This window comes from Elgaria multicarinata, chromosome 8, assembly GCF_023053635.1.
Source record: "Elgaria multicarinata webbii isolate HBS135686 ecotype San Diego chromosome 8, rElgMul1.1.pri, whole genome shotgun sequence".
NCBI lineage: Eukaryota > Metazoa > Chordata > Lepidosauria > Squamata > Anguidae > Elgaria > Elgaria multicarinata.
Window position 1 is genome coordinate 92047361 of NC_086178.1, and position 15017 is coordinate 92062377.

At 44.4% G+C, this 15017-nt stretch overlaps 1 protein-coding gene across 1 annotated transcript in view; it reads left to right on the forward strand.

The window, feature by feature from the left end:
* Nucleotides 1–3812: 3812 nt before the first annotated feature.
* Nucleotides 3813–15017, forward strand: part of SLC29A3 (solute carrier family 29 member 3) — a 35207-nt gene continuing 24002 nt past the window's right edge. Inside the window, exons 1-2 of the mRNA XM_063133011.1 lie at nt 3813–3868; nt 6492–6793. Coding sequence (XP_062989081.1) covers nt 3868; nt 6492–6793 — 303 coding nt within the window. The 5' untranslated portion in view covers nt 3813–3867. The remainder of the gene's footprint in view (nt 3869–6491; nt 6794–15017) is intronic.

A 15017-nucleotide genomic window follows, 5' to 3' on the forward strand; every position in this document is an offset into this window, starting at 1 on the left:
AAACATGCCTAGGACTGGTCTACAAGTGTAGGAAACACAATGTATTTGGTGTCTAGCAAAATCAACAAAAAACTTGTTGGTACCACTCAGTAGTGGGCACCCCTACAAAGCCACAAAGCCATAATTGGACAACCCAACAAATGTTCATTTCTCTAGACAGAGCGGATGCAGATCGTTTGACTAGCAGGGCAAAAGAGGGAGGGAAACAGCTCTTCTTCTTTTTTAGAAGTGTAGACAGAAGCCTAGTTCTAGCTGAGATAGCAAACCTGTCTGGGATCACATCACAAGGCGGCCACTTATGCATCACCAAAACAGAGGACACACGTTTTCATATGCTAATTTATATGTACAGATGCAAATTTGAAAAGAATTACTATGGTTCAAATAGAAATACAAGACATTTCATCATAGCGGGGAAAACTGGAACAAAGTAACCTGTGTGCCTCCTGCTTGGCCTGCTGTCCAAATGCCACCTGTTGATGGGCAACTTCAAGGCCCTTGCTGCTCTCCATTCCAACAGTTCCTTATATTTAAACCAGACTTGCACAGCCTTCAAACAGAGAACAGTCCTCTCACAGCCCTGCTAACTATCCTCTAAATTAGAACACATGGCCACCCTATTGCTACATTAGTTTGTTCACTTGATTGAATATTCTTCCATACAAAACAACAACAAAACCCTTTCCTTTCGCTTTATTGATTTGAAGCATTTTTACCACATTCTTCAGCAGAAAAAGGCTCCCAGAGTGGCTTTCGAAGATCACAAGTTCTCAGACTTGTAATCAAAAAGATACAGCACAAAAGGAAAAGGGAATGGCAGGGTGGAGGGGGAAAAGCAACTCTGATAGAAGACCTGGGCAAGACATTCTCCTGCCTGAGGTAGAACAGCAATGGCACCTCCTCCATCCACCAAGTCAAGGAGCACAGTGCTCAAGCCCAGCCAAGATATTTTGACACCTGAGGAAGAAAATCCCACAAGCATCTCTTCCCCCCCTGCCTGGAAGTAAAAATACAGTAAGAATAAATTCAACAAGGAGCAATTTGCTGCCCTTTCATAATACCCCAAATCTTCTACCTAAGGGTAGGACCAGTCCTGCTCTGGCAATAGTTCTTATTTATAATGTTCTAATACTAACTTGCTGGAATAGAAGTCATTTAAAGTGAGGAGAAAAGGAGCCAAAACTTGCTGGTCTTTGAGCAAAGCTGATGGAATGGCCGTACTTCCCTGCTTTCCCTAACTCAGTCTGACAAAAACTTAGATGTCTGGAAACTAGCGTTTCTCCCTGAAATGCTAGTTTTCCATATGCAGGGATTTTTTTTTCATATGGTGTGGATGAGCATTCAACCCTTCAGATTGAAGTAGTGTAAATGGGCACAAGTGCAGTACCTCCAGGAGAACAAGGCTGGAGAGATGGGATAATGAAAAAAGCAATCCTTTTTTATTTTCTTCCTTTGACAATCTCACGTTGCCTTAAAGGTGACTGGTTTAAATTTAAACGCTAAGGCAAATCAGTAACTTGCAAATGAAATTCAGCTATGTGATGCCTCCAAGGAAGTGAAGTGAAGAATGAAAATGAATTAATTTGAAGTGGGCACTCGCCCCTCCCCACATAACTGATTACTTCAACATGGTAAAGGTACTAAGAAGAGTGATAGGCCTTATTCCAAACAGGAACATCTGCTTTCTGATGAAGAGGTTGCGAGCCATGGCAAGGGTTTGTGCCCTGGGCAGTTGACGGGAAAACCTACCATAGGTGGTGGGAGAAGTGTGCGTTTTATTTATTTTTATTTACAGCATTTTCACCCCACTCTTCAGCCAAAAAAAGCTCCCACAGTGGCTTGAAAGGATTAATAATGAGACACACCCTGCCAGGTTTATCTAAAAGGGCTTTTCCACATTCAACAAAAAATCCCACATCCTTACCAGGGATTTGTCTTCTGGAGATTTCCCCCACATGTTTCAATTCTGCCACCAATGGTGGTGTTTTACAGAGCGTTTTCCATGTATTCGCATTTTCAGGGTTTTATAAAATGATGGATTCCCACTTGAAAAGAGTGGGAGAGGCATTGGAGATTGATGACGTCATGAAAAGGATATCGTGAGTGAGCAATCACGAGCATGCAATAAATTGCTAGTATGGAGAAGCTCAAAGACATGACACAAAAGGAAAAAGGATTGGGAGGAAGGAGAAAAAAAAGGACAACTCAGGCACCAGTTCTTCGTTTCAAAGTTCTTATAGGTGTTCTTTTTGGCAGGGAAGGGTAAGACAAGTTCCTTCTCTGGCCAACGTCTGGGGCAGGTTGGGCTCCACTTTGCAGAGATGTTTATCCTGAGAGGCAAGGGGTGCAGCCTCCACAAGGCCCTTGCTTCTCTGGCCCATCAATGAGTCTTCTGCATATCTTTCCCCACCCCAACTGGTTGTGATACCTATGACTTTTCTACCAGAGCAACAGAACCCACTATCCACAGAATTCCACACAGTTTGTGCCTGTGGAATTCTGTGCAGAAACCTCCATCTGGGGCACAATCTGGCTAATACACAATATCCATAACAGCAAAAAGGGTTATTCCATTATAACAGGTGGTTCTAACCTCTAAGAAACGCAGCAATCTCTTCCCCAATTTCCCAGGGGGGGAATTCTAAAGCCCCAAGCCTGCTTTAGCTTTTAAGCAGGAAGCATTCCAGCCTTACCGTATGAGCTACCTACATAACAAGTTACATCTACCAATGATTAACATCTTCCCCACATTAAAGAGCAAGGAGTTCAGGAAGTCAGGATGTAAATTACCCACAATGGAAGATTGGGAGATTGTTATGAAGGGGCATAGGAATAGTACTGTGATATCCAGAAGGGCCCTTCCAACGGTTCTCTCCTTTCGCCCACTCCACAATGTGTGGAGGCGGGTGAAGTGACACAGCTGCTCTCACAGCACACCAACCTCGTGTTTAGCAAAATGTCGGAAAGGGGAGCCCAAACTTGTTCTGTTATAATGGACCATCTACAGGTTAAGAACTCTGCATTAGCCTCCAGCTTTGAGTAAAGTAGCCAAAGGATAGATGCGTCAAATATATAAGAGACATCTAAGGTCCTCCTCCGAGGGAAGTTCGGAGGGTGGCTAGGAGAGGGCCTTCTCTGTGGTGCCCCCCAAACTGTGGAACAACCTCCCTGACAAGGTCTGCCTGGCACTGACATTTGTCATACTTTATGCACCAGGTCAAGACTTTTCTCTTCTCCCAGGCATTTAGCAGTATGTAATGAGCCTGGGTCTGTTTTTTGTCTCATTGTTTGTAAAGTTGTTATAGTGGTTTTAAAAGTATGTGCATTTTGCAAGTTTTTGTGGTTTTTAATATTTGTACATTGTTTTTAAGTGTTTTTATCTGTGAACCGCCCAGAGAGCTTTGGCTATGGGGCGGTATACAAGTGCAATAAATAAATTAAAAAAGAGAGACGTTTGGCAATCCAGAGGAAAGGAGCAGATGTGATATTATTAGTGATAAGAGTGCTTCCTGACTGTCCTCCATTATGTGCTGCTGAGGCAATATTAAATAATACTAGCGATCTGAGGCTTTTCTGGAATACCCCAAATAGGGCTGACAGCCTCCAAGGGCGAGGTTCACGGAGGGTGTTTAAAATCGAGGCAAATCAAGAATCCGAAACCCTGCTTTAATCCCGAGGCGCACAAAGCCACCCGCCAGGCCGCGGAGGACGGCCTCTTTCCTTCCACGGCCACGCCTGGCACCGGGGTTTGGCTATGTGGCCGAGGCGGCGCTGGGAGGGGCTTCGCCGAGGGCTGGCGGAGCTTGGCCGAGGCCTGACTGGGAGCCGGGGCTCTCAGTGGATGGGGAGGCGAGTAGGGCCGGCGACAGTAAGTGGCTTCTTCCGCGGGGCTCTCTCCCCCTTCGCTTCGCGCCTTCCGGCTGGTCTCTTTTGTTTGACTCTCTACCCCTTTCGCTTCTTTCCCCGCTTGCTGCTCCTTCCTCCCCCACTTTCCCCATTACTCCCGGCTGCAGCTTTGTCTCACGAAACCCGGTCTGAAAAGCTAAGGAAAAGCCTTGGCATCTTTTGAGGGAGCTGAGGAAGCTCTGAGCATCTGCAGAGGGCGTTTTTAGCCCACTGCCACCTTCCTCTCCCCACACACGTATACGCCTAAAATTAAGGACCAGGGGCCTCCGGTTCATAGGCTGTATCTTTCAGGCCAGTCTCAACCCCGTTGCCTGTCTTTTACGTACTGCCCCTGTTTCACCCCTGACAGGGAAAAAAATGCCCATTTCCTCTGATAAGCCGAGAAGCTTCACCTAGAAATTTTCGGTTTCTTCCTTTCCTGTTGTTGCTCCTTAGAGACTGTTCTTCTGGTTATATTCTCTGTGTGTGTGTGTGTCAGCAACATATCTTTGGTAGACCCCCCCCCCCCCATTTTCTTTGTCCCCTCAACCAACTAGGATTTAAACCTCCCTGGCACAGCTGAAATCCTGAGAAGCTTCAGAATTCAACTTTTGGAACGTGAAAATTTGGGTCTGTCTTTGATTCCTCACTCCTACTGAAAGGAAACTTGGGACTGGATCCCAGGGTTTGCTGTGGCCTGAGAAAAGAACCCCAGCTCAGCATCCATTTAGACTCACTTCTTACTTTTTTTAAAAAAATAAATGGAGTAAGAAAAGGCATTGACTTCCTTTTTTGTGTGCTATCAAGTTTCGCCTTGTCAGAACAGGCTTTTTATATATTTAAAAGGCTTGAACATCTTTCTGAGATGTGTTTTATTCAGACAAGTGTTTTATTGCACACTCGTTACTACCTACTTACAGATGTTCGCAGGTCCTTTTGACGATGCCATCCGCCTCCCGTGCATCTCCTGCTTCTTCTGGCCTTTGCGTCACAAAATAGAGCCTGTTAAATCCAATTTTTTAAAAGCAAAATGTGCCACCATTTTCTGCTGTGTGCAGAAAAAGTGGCATAATAAAAAAAAAAAACTGAATGGGCCATGTGGTCATTATTTACTTCCTCTTTCTTCCCCTGTGTGAAAAAAGAGGAAGTATTGTGGGACAGAAGCAGGGGAGGAAGCAATCCCCCCCATTTGAAGATGTGCAATCCCCCCCACCCATTTGATGATGCTCTGAGTGCCTGTTTGGTCCAATGAAAGATGTTATCTTGCTCATTCATGTCTCTGCTGTAGATTGTCACTGAAATGCCCGCCTGACCTCAGGAACAGCGTGCCTATACCTCTGCTTTGGCTACACAGATGGGGAAGGGTTTTCTGTTCTCCGTCCCCTTCCCCATTAACTCTTGATTACTGTACTGGATATTAGGGCTTAGGACAGTCTTCACCAACCTGGCGCCCTCCAGATGTTTTGGACATTAACTCCTATCAACCCCAGCTGGCATGGCCAATCGTCAGGAATGCTGGCAGTTATAGTACAAAACATCTGCGGAAACACTAGGTTGAAACAGCCTGCTTAGAAGAAGAGAGATAACATGTAGATGGCTTAGAAAACAAAACTATATGCATACTTTGGTTTCTACAGCTTAGAGTAATTCCATCTGATTTTTTTACTTCTGAAGGAACTATTTGCTTTGGTTTGGTCCTTATGGTGTTATTCTTCCACTGTACCTGCAGAGAATAGCTATCCCATATGCCAGGGGCAAGGAACCTGTGGCCGGCCAGTTGTTGTTGGACTACAACTTCTACCAGCCTCAGACAGCATGGGCAATGGTCAGGGATAATGGGAGTTGTAATCCAACTATATCTGGAGGGCAGCAGTTTCCACACTCCTGCTATGTGCTTTTGCAAACTTTAATTTTATAGCATACTAGTGTATCCTGCCTTCTCTAAAGACTCCAGATAGTTTATCTGTTTCATATGAATAGCAAATACAGTGATTACTGTAACAGTCTTCCAATAAAGCCATATTACAAAATATATTTAAAAATCTCTGTTTAAATAAGAACATGTTGCAGCAAGCCCTTCTAAAGACCTGTTTGGGCTTTAGTGGGCCTCAGTAGGCAATGTTCCATTATGTGTAAGGACACTTTAGCTAAATACTTATGTTAAAGAAGTTACTTTGAATACAGGAAGTCTCAGCCTTTTTAAGACTAGTTTCTTTGGGATGCTTGGAACTATTGCTGCAACTTTTTGATAAACATTTATATCAGGTGTTCAGAGTGCAAAAAAACCCATCATTAAACATACACTGTCAGTAATTTGTACAAAATCCCTATAAGATACGCCAGTATTGCAGCTTATCAGGGCAGGTCTGAGAGAACAGCAGCTTGCTTCAAGTCTTGTGAGTTTGTGGCTGAAGTGAAATTTGAACTCAAGCCTTCTGGCTCTTAGGTGTTACATGATAACAGCATAAGAATACCAAGCCTTACAGTGGGTCTAATAATGGGGGTTTCCACTGCTAGTTCCAACAGTCGTTAAGGGCCCAAAGGGTTAGGGATAATACTGTGCTATGGATCATAATTTCCCCTTGTATATTTAATTTATCTTAAAGTGACTGAAGACTTGGATGACAAAGATGGCTACTACTATCCCAGTGCAAATTCCTTGTACAAGCCAGTGAATGCCTCTAGCCAAGAAGAGAGGGCACTCTTTGAAGAGCCAGTGGGAGATAGATACGATTTTCACAAGCCTGAAGATCACTGGAATGGCACCTATATTATTTTCTTCTTTCTGGGCACCAGCTCCCTTTTGCCTTTAAGCTTCATAATGACTGCAAAGCATTACTGGATGTACAAACTTCAGAACTGCTCAGAACAAATCTCGCCAGCAGAGCAGGGGATCTCAGATGTCCGCGTAAGTGTGGCAAGTTCGCATTTTAACTTTGCAGTGTTAAAAGTTTCTTTTTCTGTGAATTTAATGCATGGATCTGATGTCTTTTCCTAGCAGTGGACACAAGTGAAGCTTAAGATGCAGTGTTGATCGCAATGTGTGAGTTGTCCAAACAGCGTCTGTCAAAATAGCAGTAGTAATGCCAGTGTTTACGGATGAAATTGCTATGATCCCATTTTTCTCCTCACACCATTTTTCTGATATGGTTGTGTTTCGCTTGCTTTTCCCCCCTGCCCTTTATTTCCACTTTATGGACTGGAGCGTGCATTATTCTTGCCACTGAAACCACCGACCTGTGGTGACCATTCCCCCCCTCCCCATAAAATTTACCACATGGCTTGCAGCCATTTTATTGTGAATCTCCACACAGGACAGTATTTATTTACTGTTTAAAAGAACTCTGATTTTGTTTTGCAAGCACATTGCATATATGTGACTTTTGTCATCAAATGTTTGAGGCTTTTTAGTTTAGGGTGACATGATATCTGTTTATAGAAATTATGCATAGTGTGGAGAAAGTGGATACAGACAAGTTTTTCTCCCACTCTCATAATTCCTGTCCTACTTGCGGGCTTTCTGGAGGGATCTGGTTGGCTGCTATAGGAAACAGGATACTGGACAAAATAGTCCTTTGATCCAGTTGATGGAGTCGATAGGCAGGAGATTCAGGACAGCTAAAGCGAGCACTTTATTACACAATGCTGTTCCTGCAAAGCTTTCTCTCTTTTTCACAAAGGGTAAACTGAGGCAGGGCGACTAGACTGCACATTTGTATTACAGTATTATAAGGAGCAGGTCCTGGTTGAGCATATCAACAGTGTCTTTCTTAGGGTCCAGAATGTATCTGTTCAGCCTTGTAAATGAGCTCACAAAAGTTTGCTAGCCTGCAAAACGTTTTACTAGCCTGCTGGGGGCTGGCAGAGAAGGGGTGGAGAGTTGCATTTTTATGCTGGGTGTGGAGGGACGGGCTTCCTTCCTCTAGCAGACCGCTTGGTTTTTATGCTGGGAGCAGAGGAGAGAAAGGCTTCATTCGGACAACACAATAGTCAATGATGGGTTAATAATCAACTCCAGGATTGGTTATAGAGAGGGTACTCCCCACACAATGGCAGAGTTCGGACGACACACTAATCAACGGTTGTTTCCCTTTCTGTTCCTATTACCACCCACCCACCCACCCAGTTGATTAGCGTGTCGTCCGAACTCAGCCAACATGTTCCTACACAACTGTAGAGTGGTTGGGGCTGGTGTTGAGTGGACTAATAGTGAACCGGGCATTTGACTGACACAGCCCTTGCCCCTCTCCCCACCCTCCTGCCTCCCTCAGTCCTCCTGGTGCTATCCCAGCAGCCTCTACAAGTTGTGCAGGCTGTAGCAGAGCAGCTGGCACAGTTTTGGCCACTCTTGTCCAGGAACTCTGTAGCCAGCCAAGATAGTCAACTCAACCCTGCAAAATAGTCCACTGAGCCCGACAGCCAACATGCTAACCATGTTGTGCAGTTAGTCAACTCTGCAGGGCATTGGTTATCTCTGTTGGTTATTTTGAGGAAATAGTCAACTGTGGGGTGGTTTTTGCCTGACAGACAATACAATAACCAACTGTTGACTATTTAACCAGTGGTTGACTACTTAAACCACCATTGGTTATCATGTTGTCTGAACTGAGCCATAGAATGCTCCATCCCTTGTCCACCAGCCTGTTCACTTGTCTGCATGGGATTCCTGGTCAACTGTGGCTACCTAGCTAGTCCTTAAATGCAAAGCTGCTACAAAGTTTGGCTGCATGTGTGAGCTGTATGCAATGGTGAAAACAGGTTAGAATACCTGTGTATCTGCTTGCCCAGGTTCCTAAAAGGTAATGCTGGCAGGAATTTGGCATATATATTTCTTCAGCTTGGTTTAGTGCTGAGACTTTATCTATATTTTATATAGTTACCTAAAAATTTGAAATACACTTCCATCCTCGCGTAGGAATCCTAATTTATATAGGTGTAAAGGAATAGAAGACACATATAAGAAATAAGGAAGGGTCTGGATTGAAGAGCTCTAGATAGATAAGAAGCTTTGCTCTCAGTGATAACACAAAGTATATAGCTTTTGAAATTGCACTCTGGCTACATCTAATGTTATTAAATCTCACCGACGTATGGGAACTTTTGTTGCAAGGCATGTAGCATGTCTACTGTCCAGCTGCATGGTTGTAACTGTTATTTAAATCAATAGCAGGGTCAAATGGAAGAGCCAGATAGATTGTTGTTGTTGTTGTTGTTGTTGTTGTTGTTATTATTATTATTTGGATTCCTAACATTTATGAAAAGATATGGACAAAATGATTGATATCTATCTTGGGAGAGCAGCCCAATACCTACTAGAGAAAATGGCAACACACCAGGCTTATGCCATGTTCTTCAAACCCTACCTTGGATACGGCAGGTTTGAAGAATGAGTTACATCAGGGGTGGAGAACCTCTTTCAGCCCAAGGGGCTGCAGACCAGTGGTGGGTGGGACCAAAGAAAAGGAATGGGGCCCCAAATAAAATAATAATAAAAAAATACCAGCACATTATAGCCTAAGGTTCTTAACTGCCAGTAACTAAGCCTTAGGAGAGGCATTTTAGAATGAGAAAAAAATTGCACAAAAGCCAGGAAACCACCAACCAATCAGTGGTTGGGAGACTGTAGGTGGAGCCAGGAGAAGGGGGCAAGGCTATCAGGGAAACTCCGGGGGGCCAGATTGGGACCCCAGACCTGAGGTTCCCCACCCCTGAGTTGAACCAATCTGGCACAAAAGGCCTGGGCTCAGTATTTTATTTGTCCTGTTGCCAGGAGAAGTAGCAGAACCAAGTAGCTGATGTGCCATGTGAGGGAGGGTGGGATGGAGTTTGCACTGTTTTGTGAGAGGAGGGGGTGGAGCAGCATCACCTTTGCAAAAACAGAGGTAGCTTTAACAGTGTTGTGAGATGATCTGCTTGGCTGCGTAAGCTCAAGCCAAACCACTTAAGGTGGTGCGTCTGTAATCAGATCTCCCAATGTTGGTTGCTTGGTTGACTTTCAAGGAGCTGCTGGGAGCTTCAGTTTTGATCAGAGCAGAAACGCTGTGGGAGGGGTGTTCCGAAGTAAATATTCCCCCCATCCCTCCAGGAGCAGCGATGAGATCCTCAACAAAATAAATAAAGGCACAACACAGGTACTTGTTTTGTTTTTCCACCTGCAAGGCTCATAGCAGTTTCAAGGAAAGGAGATCTTGGTCCAAAAAACAACATAGTGGGGTGGACTAAACACCCCATGGCAGTAACCCATTCAACATTTGTGCTAATATAAATTACATTGCATTGGCATAAGCTATCTCTTGTGCAGTGGCAATTGTGTTTATTGGTGCGATAGCTTTTCTGGGGAAACTCATTGCACCTGCAAAATCTATTGGTGGCTTAAACTAGTACTAGTGTGTTACGTGATGTGCTCTCATTAGACCCGTGTGCAAACTTGCACACGTTCTAATGAGACTTACACCCGCTTATAAGGAATCTTTTGACATTGGCAATAGAGCGTCTGTGGCTAAGTAAGGCGATTCTTACTTAAGAAACTTACAGCATTGAAGGGGATAACGCCACAATGGCACATTTATTGAGGTTGAAACAAATATAAAGTTTGGGGGAAATTAGCTGAGCAAGTAGAGGCTTAGAAGCAGTTTCAAGACTGAAAAATAGACCTTTTGAGACTTAAGAGCATACACACACACACACACACAGACAACAGGGGAAAGAGTAGAGGGAATCTTTAAAGGCAGTATACCTTTCCTTGGGCTGCAGCCCTTTCTTGTAGAGCAGAACTAGGGAGTGTTGCAGCTCTTGGTCTTAGGTGAAAAAGAAAAGAATACAGCCAGGCAAAGCACTCACCCATGGCAGCTTGCACTTGCAAGCTGGAAAGTGTAGTATGTTCTGTGTTTCTGGTTTGAGAGAGAGAGCTAGCCGCCCTTTTCCCCCTTAACTTGAGGGGTTTTTTGTGTGTGATCTTATCTAAAGATCTACTTGCTATGGGAACAAAAGAGGGTGATTTGGGATGATGGCTGTACTTGATGCAGCCTGGAGTTCAGCAACAGGGCTACATTAGCATGTGTATGACCAGGTAAAACTCTTGCCATCTAGCATTCATATTCTGCTTAGTTTTACCCCTACCTTTGTCTCTGGGGAATGCATTTGAAGAAGTCTATCAGGAAATGATTACTTGACCTAGGCCTTCTGTGAATGCTCTCAGTCTGTAGGTGGGGTTTTGGGTCGCTTCAAAATGGAGTCAGTACTGCTCACCGAAGCTACCTTGTAACAACTGTCTACACGGTTCCTGTTCTCAGCACTGTTGCTCCAATTAAAATTGGAGGCCTAAAACCAGAAGCTGCTTGAAAGTTGTTTTTAAAGTTGTGAGATCCTGTGATGATCTCCCAGCCATGTCTAGTTTGGCTCTGAAAGCCCTCTGGATCTTGTATTTCCTCCTGTTCCTTTCTGCTCACCGCTCAGTGTGTTTGGCATACTGTGATCTCCTCCTACCCTAATTCAGAGAATGTCACCTTTCTGCCTCCTGCCCCTAGACCAGGGGTCCCCAATGTTTGGTTGGTAGGCACATTTGAAATTTTGAAAATGTGTCATGGGTGCTCTCACAAAATGGCTGCCATGGGGTGAAGCTTGCCCATTCATAAAATGGCTGCCATAGCGTGCATGGCCGATCACAAAATATGCATAGCCTAGAAGGCAAGCTGGTGAGACTAAAAGAAGAATAACTTGCCCAAGAACCTAAGTACAAGGCAGAGGGGATGAGTTCTGAGCTCCAAAAGACAAACTCACAGTTGTGAACCCAAATAAAAATGGTGCTAGAGGGCAACAAATCACTTTGTCAGCATGCCAACCTTCCAGTTAAATTTTTTAAAGAAATTACATAGACAGCAACAGAGGCAGGGGGTGATGTATTCTGGTACCCCTGAGCATCACATTGGAGACCCTAGTCCTAGACTGACATGCCAGTCCGTCAGAAACCTAGTGGGGTCCCAATTTCTGAAGCTACCAGCTAAGACTTTGGGGCACTTTGGTGGGATGATGCAATTTCTCTCTAGGGCAGAGTGAACTATGCCTGTGATGCTTCCTGCAATCATCTATGATAAAGGGCCATTCTCATGTTATTTTTTTATACATGCAACAATCCAGGCAGGGAAATCTGGTGAGATGCCGACATTAACGTTAGAACTGCTTTGGCAGGCTTGTGCTTTAGTGGCGTCCCACCCGTTTCCAAGCTCATGTCTTCCCCACCTAGATCTCGTTTCTGACTTTAGAATAAGTAACTAGGAAGGCACTCTGGCATAACCACAGGTAGGGGTTTCTTTTGGGCTGTTTGCAGCCTAACCTTCAAAGCTGACAAAATGCAGTTTCCAGCGTTTGCTCTTGACTGGCCACTGCAGAATGGTTTGCTACAGCTGCCTAGGAAAACCAATTTTCGCAAGTGCTATCAAACTCTTAACAGAGGCTTACCAGGCTATATGTATCAGATTGCAAGGGACTATAGGGTGGATTAAAACAAAGTTCAGACAGGGTAGGCTGAGTGATGAAGGCTTGCTGTTGAAACAGCACATTGAGAAAAGTGTAAAAAATTTTTTTTAAAAAATCTTGTTCTTGAGAAGGGGACCCCAGAGGACACGGAGTAAACTTCGGGCCTTAAATTGTAAAAGTAGGAAGGTCTGCTCTGTCTGCTCTCTGATTGAAATGTCACTTGAAAATATTAGCTCTTTATTGTGCAGGTGTTTCTGCACTAGAGATCAATGAGTGAGAGGAGAACGAAAGTCCATTGATATGCCATCCCAGGCATATATACAGCATACAATGAGCTGCAACCACAATGCATACAGTTCAGTGCAAGAGGCTTTTGCAACCTAATGTGATGAGAATTGGTTCTAAGTCTTTGTCAGTTTTACCTTTTTTGGTTCTAAATGGCTTGAAAACAACCTATTTCAACCAGCCGATTGTGTGACAGTTGCGATAACCTTGTGGGCAGCATGGTGACCTGCGTGAACCATATAAATGTTAGAAACTGGCTGATTTTTTTTGTTTTGTTTTGATCTCCAGGCAGACACAGATAGGTGAGCTTTACCACTTTCCCAACACCTGGTCATGATCGGCTCACTCCATATGTTGGAGAAGGTCAGAAGCAGCCGTAACAAACCCTCTTGTTGCTCCTTGCCTTCACCGACACCTGGCATGTTGAGAGGAACCACCCTGCTCATCCCCATTGCCTCTGCCATGCTAGGGAACTCAGGGGTGTGGGTCTTGCCTCGCTTCACCCTGAACTTTGTAGCGTCATCACATGGGGGGAAATCGTGTTTCCTTACCGTCGCTTCTCCACCCCCTGCAGTTGTCCCTCATTACTTTTTCTTCTGAGGAAGAGAGGAAAGAGGAAGTAAACAAAGACCACGTGGCTCATTCAGGGGCCGTTTTAATTGCACCGTTTTTCATGCACACAGCAGGAGATTTTTGGCACATTCCCTTTTTTTAAAAAAAAAGTTGGATTAAAAGGGGTCTATTTTGCAATGGAAAAACAAGTGGAAGGAGCGGGAAGTGCACGGAAGGTGGATGGCATCGTCTAAAGGACGCGCACACATCTGTAAGTGGGCAGGAGCGAGCGTGCAATAAAACACTAGTCTGATGAACCTATTGGAGGAGGCAGAAACTGTGTGAATCGCTTCTCCGAAGCCAAGCACAAAGTGAAAGACAAAGGGTGCAGTCCTATGCATGTTTAGACAGAAAAAACTGCTCTAACTCCCAGGGGAATACTGGGAGTAGTAGGGTTTTTTTTCTGTCTAAACATGCATAGGATTGTGCTCTAAGGTTTTCCAACCTGATGCACTCCAGTTGTTTTGGACCCCAGTTCCCATCATCCCCAGAGGACATGGCCTATGGTCAGGAATGCTGGGAGTTGTAGTATAGCCCATTTGCAGAGGACCAGGTTGGGAAAGCTAGGCTAAGATGTCACAAGATCATTATAGATTGCTGTTGTATGCTGGAGGGCTCAGAAGTGAGGAGGGCCTTGTGGCGACCAAAAGTAATTACTGGCTAGTAAGGCAGCATTAGCCGACCTCCAGTGTGGGCTTGCCTGGAGATTCCATTCTGCCCCTGCACCCTGTGATGAGGCAGGTGTATAAAAAGCAAAGAGGCAGATGTGGCTTTAGAACTCTTACCGATGCCAATTATGGTCCAGCATTTCAGAAGTGAAACCCTCTTAGCACCTGTTTGGAATTCTGCAAGCTGCCTGCAGTACTTTATGACTTTTTCCAAAGCTCTGGCAGGTGTGAACAGGCTGCCTACTGCAGCAGTGAGCCTCTGGTCCTGGCAGGCAAGATTAGAAAGTTGTCGCTTCTCGATTCATGGGCTAGGCGTTCTGATGCAAGCATGCCAGTGGAGAAAGCCTGTTTTGGCATCTCTGTGCCATTATTCTTCTTAATTTTATTTTTGTTTCTTCTCTCGGATTCTTAATTTCTCAGTAAGAGAGTTGATCACTTCTCTGGGTGAGCAGTAGTAAATTTTACTGGGTTATGTTTCTTCTTTTCCAGTTTTGAATATAGGGTTGGATGCAAATTCTGTTTTGACAAATTGGTTTCTGAAACTCTTGCCTGAGTAAAATTCACATACTTGACCTGCAGCTCCACTGGAAAATCCTTAATTTCTAGACAACCAAATGCTTTGTTAGCTCTTGCAGCCAATTTTGTACATTCCAACAGGAAGTGAGTTGCAGAAAAATAATTCACTCCAGTTTCTGATAATAATGTGTGAAGCCGTGACCAGAGGAACTCTGCTTACGTGAGAACTGGAGCTAGTAGATCTTGCTTTGGGACTGAACCAGTGACACTCCAGTAATGCTCTCTATTTGTACCAGTCACACACATCAGTGAGACAACAAAATGCTAAAAACCAGCAGCAATGAAATCGCCATTAAAAACGCAAGGATAAACCCATAGTAATAAGTGCTATAGAAAAATTAAGTACTCAAAGCAGTTCACATGTATTGTTAAGTAATCCTTGCAACAACCCTCTAAGACCAATATTACACTCCCCATTTTATAAATTGGGAGCTGAGGCTGAGAGATTATGGCTTGCCTGAGGCCATCCAGCCACTTCACGGGTGAGCTGAGATTGGAGCTGTTGTGTTTTTCTTG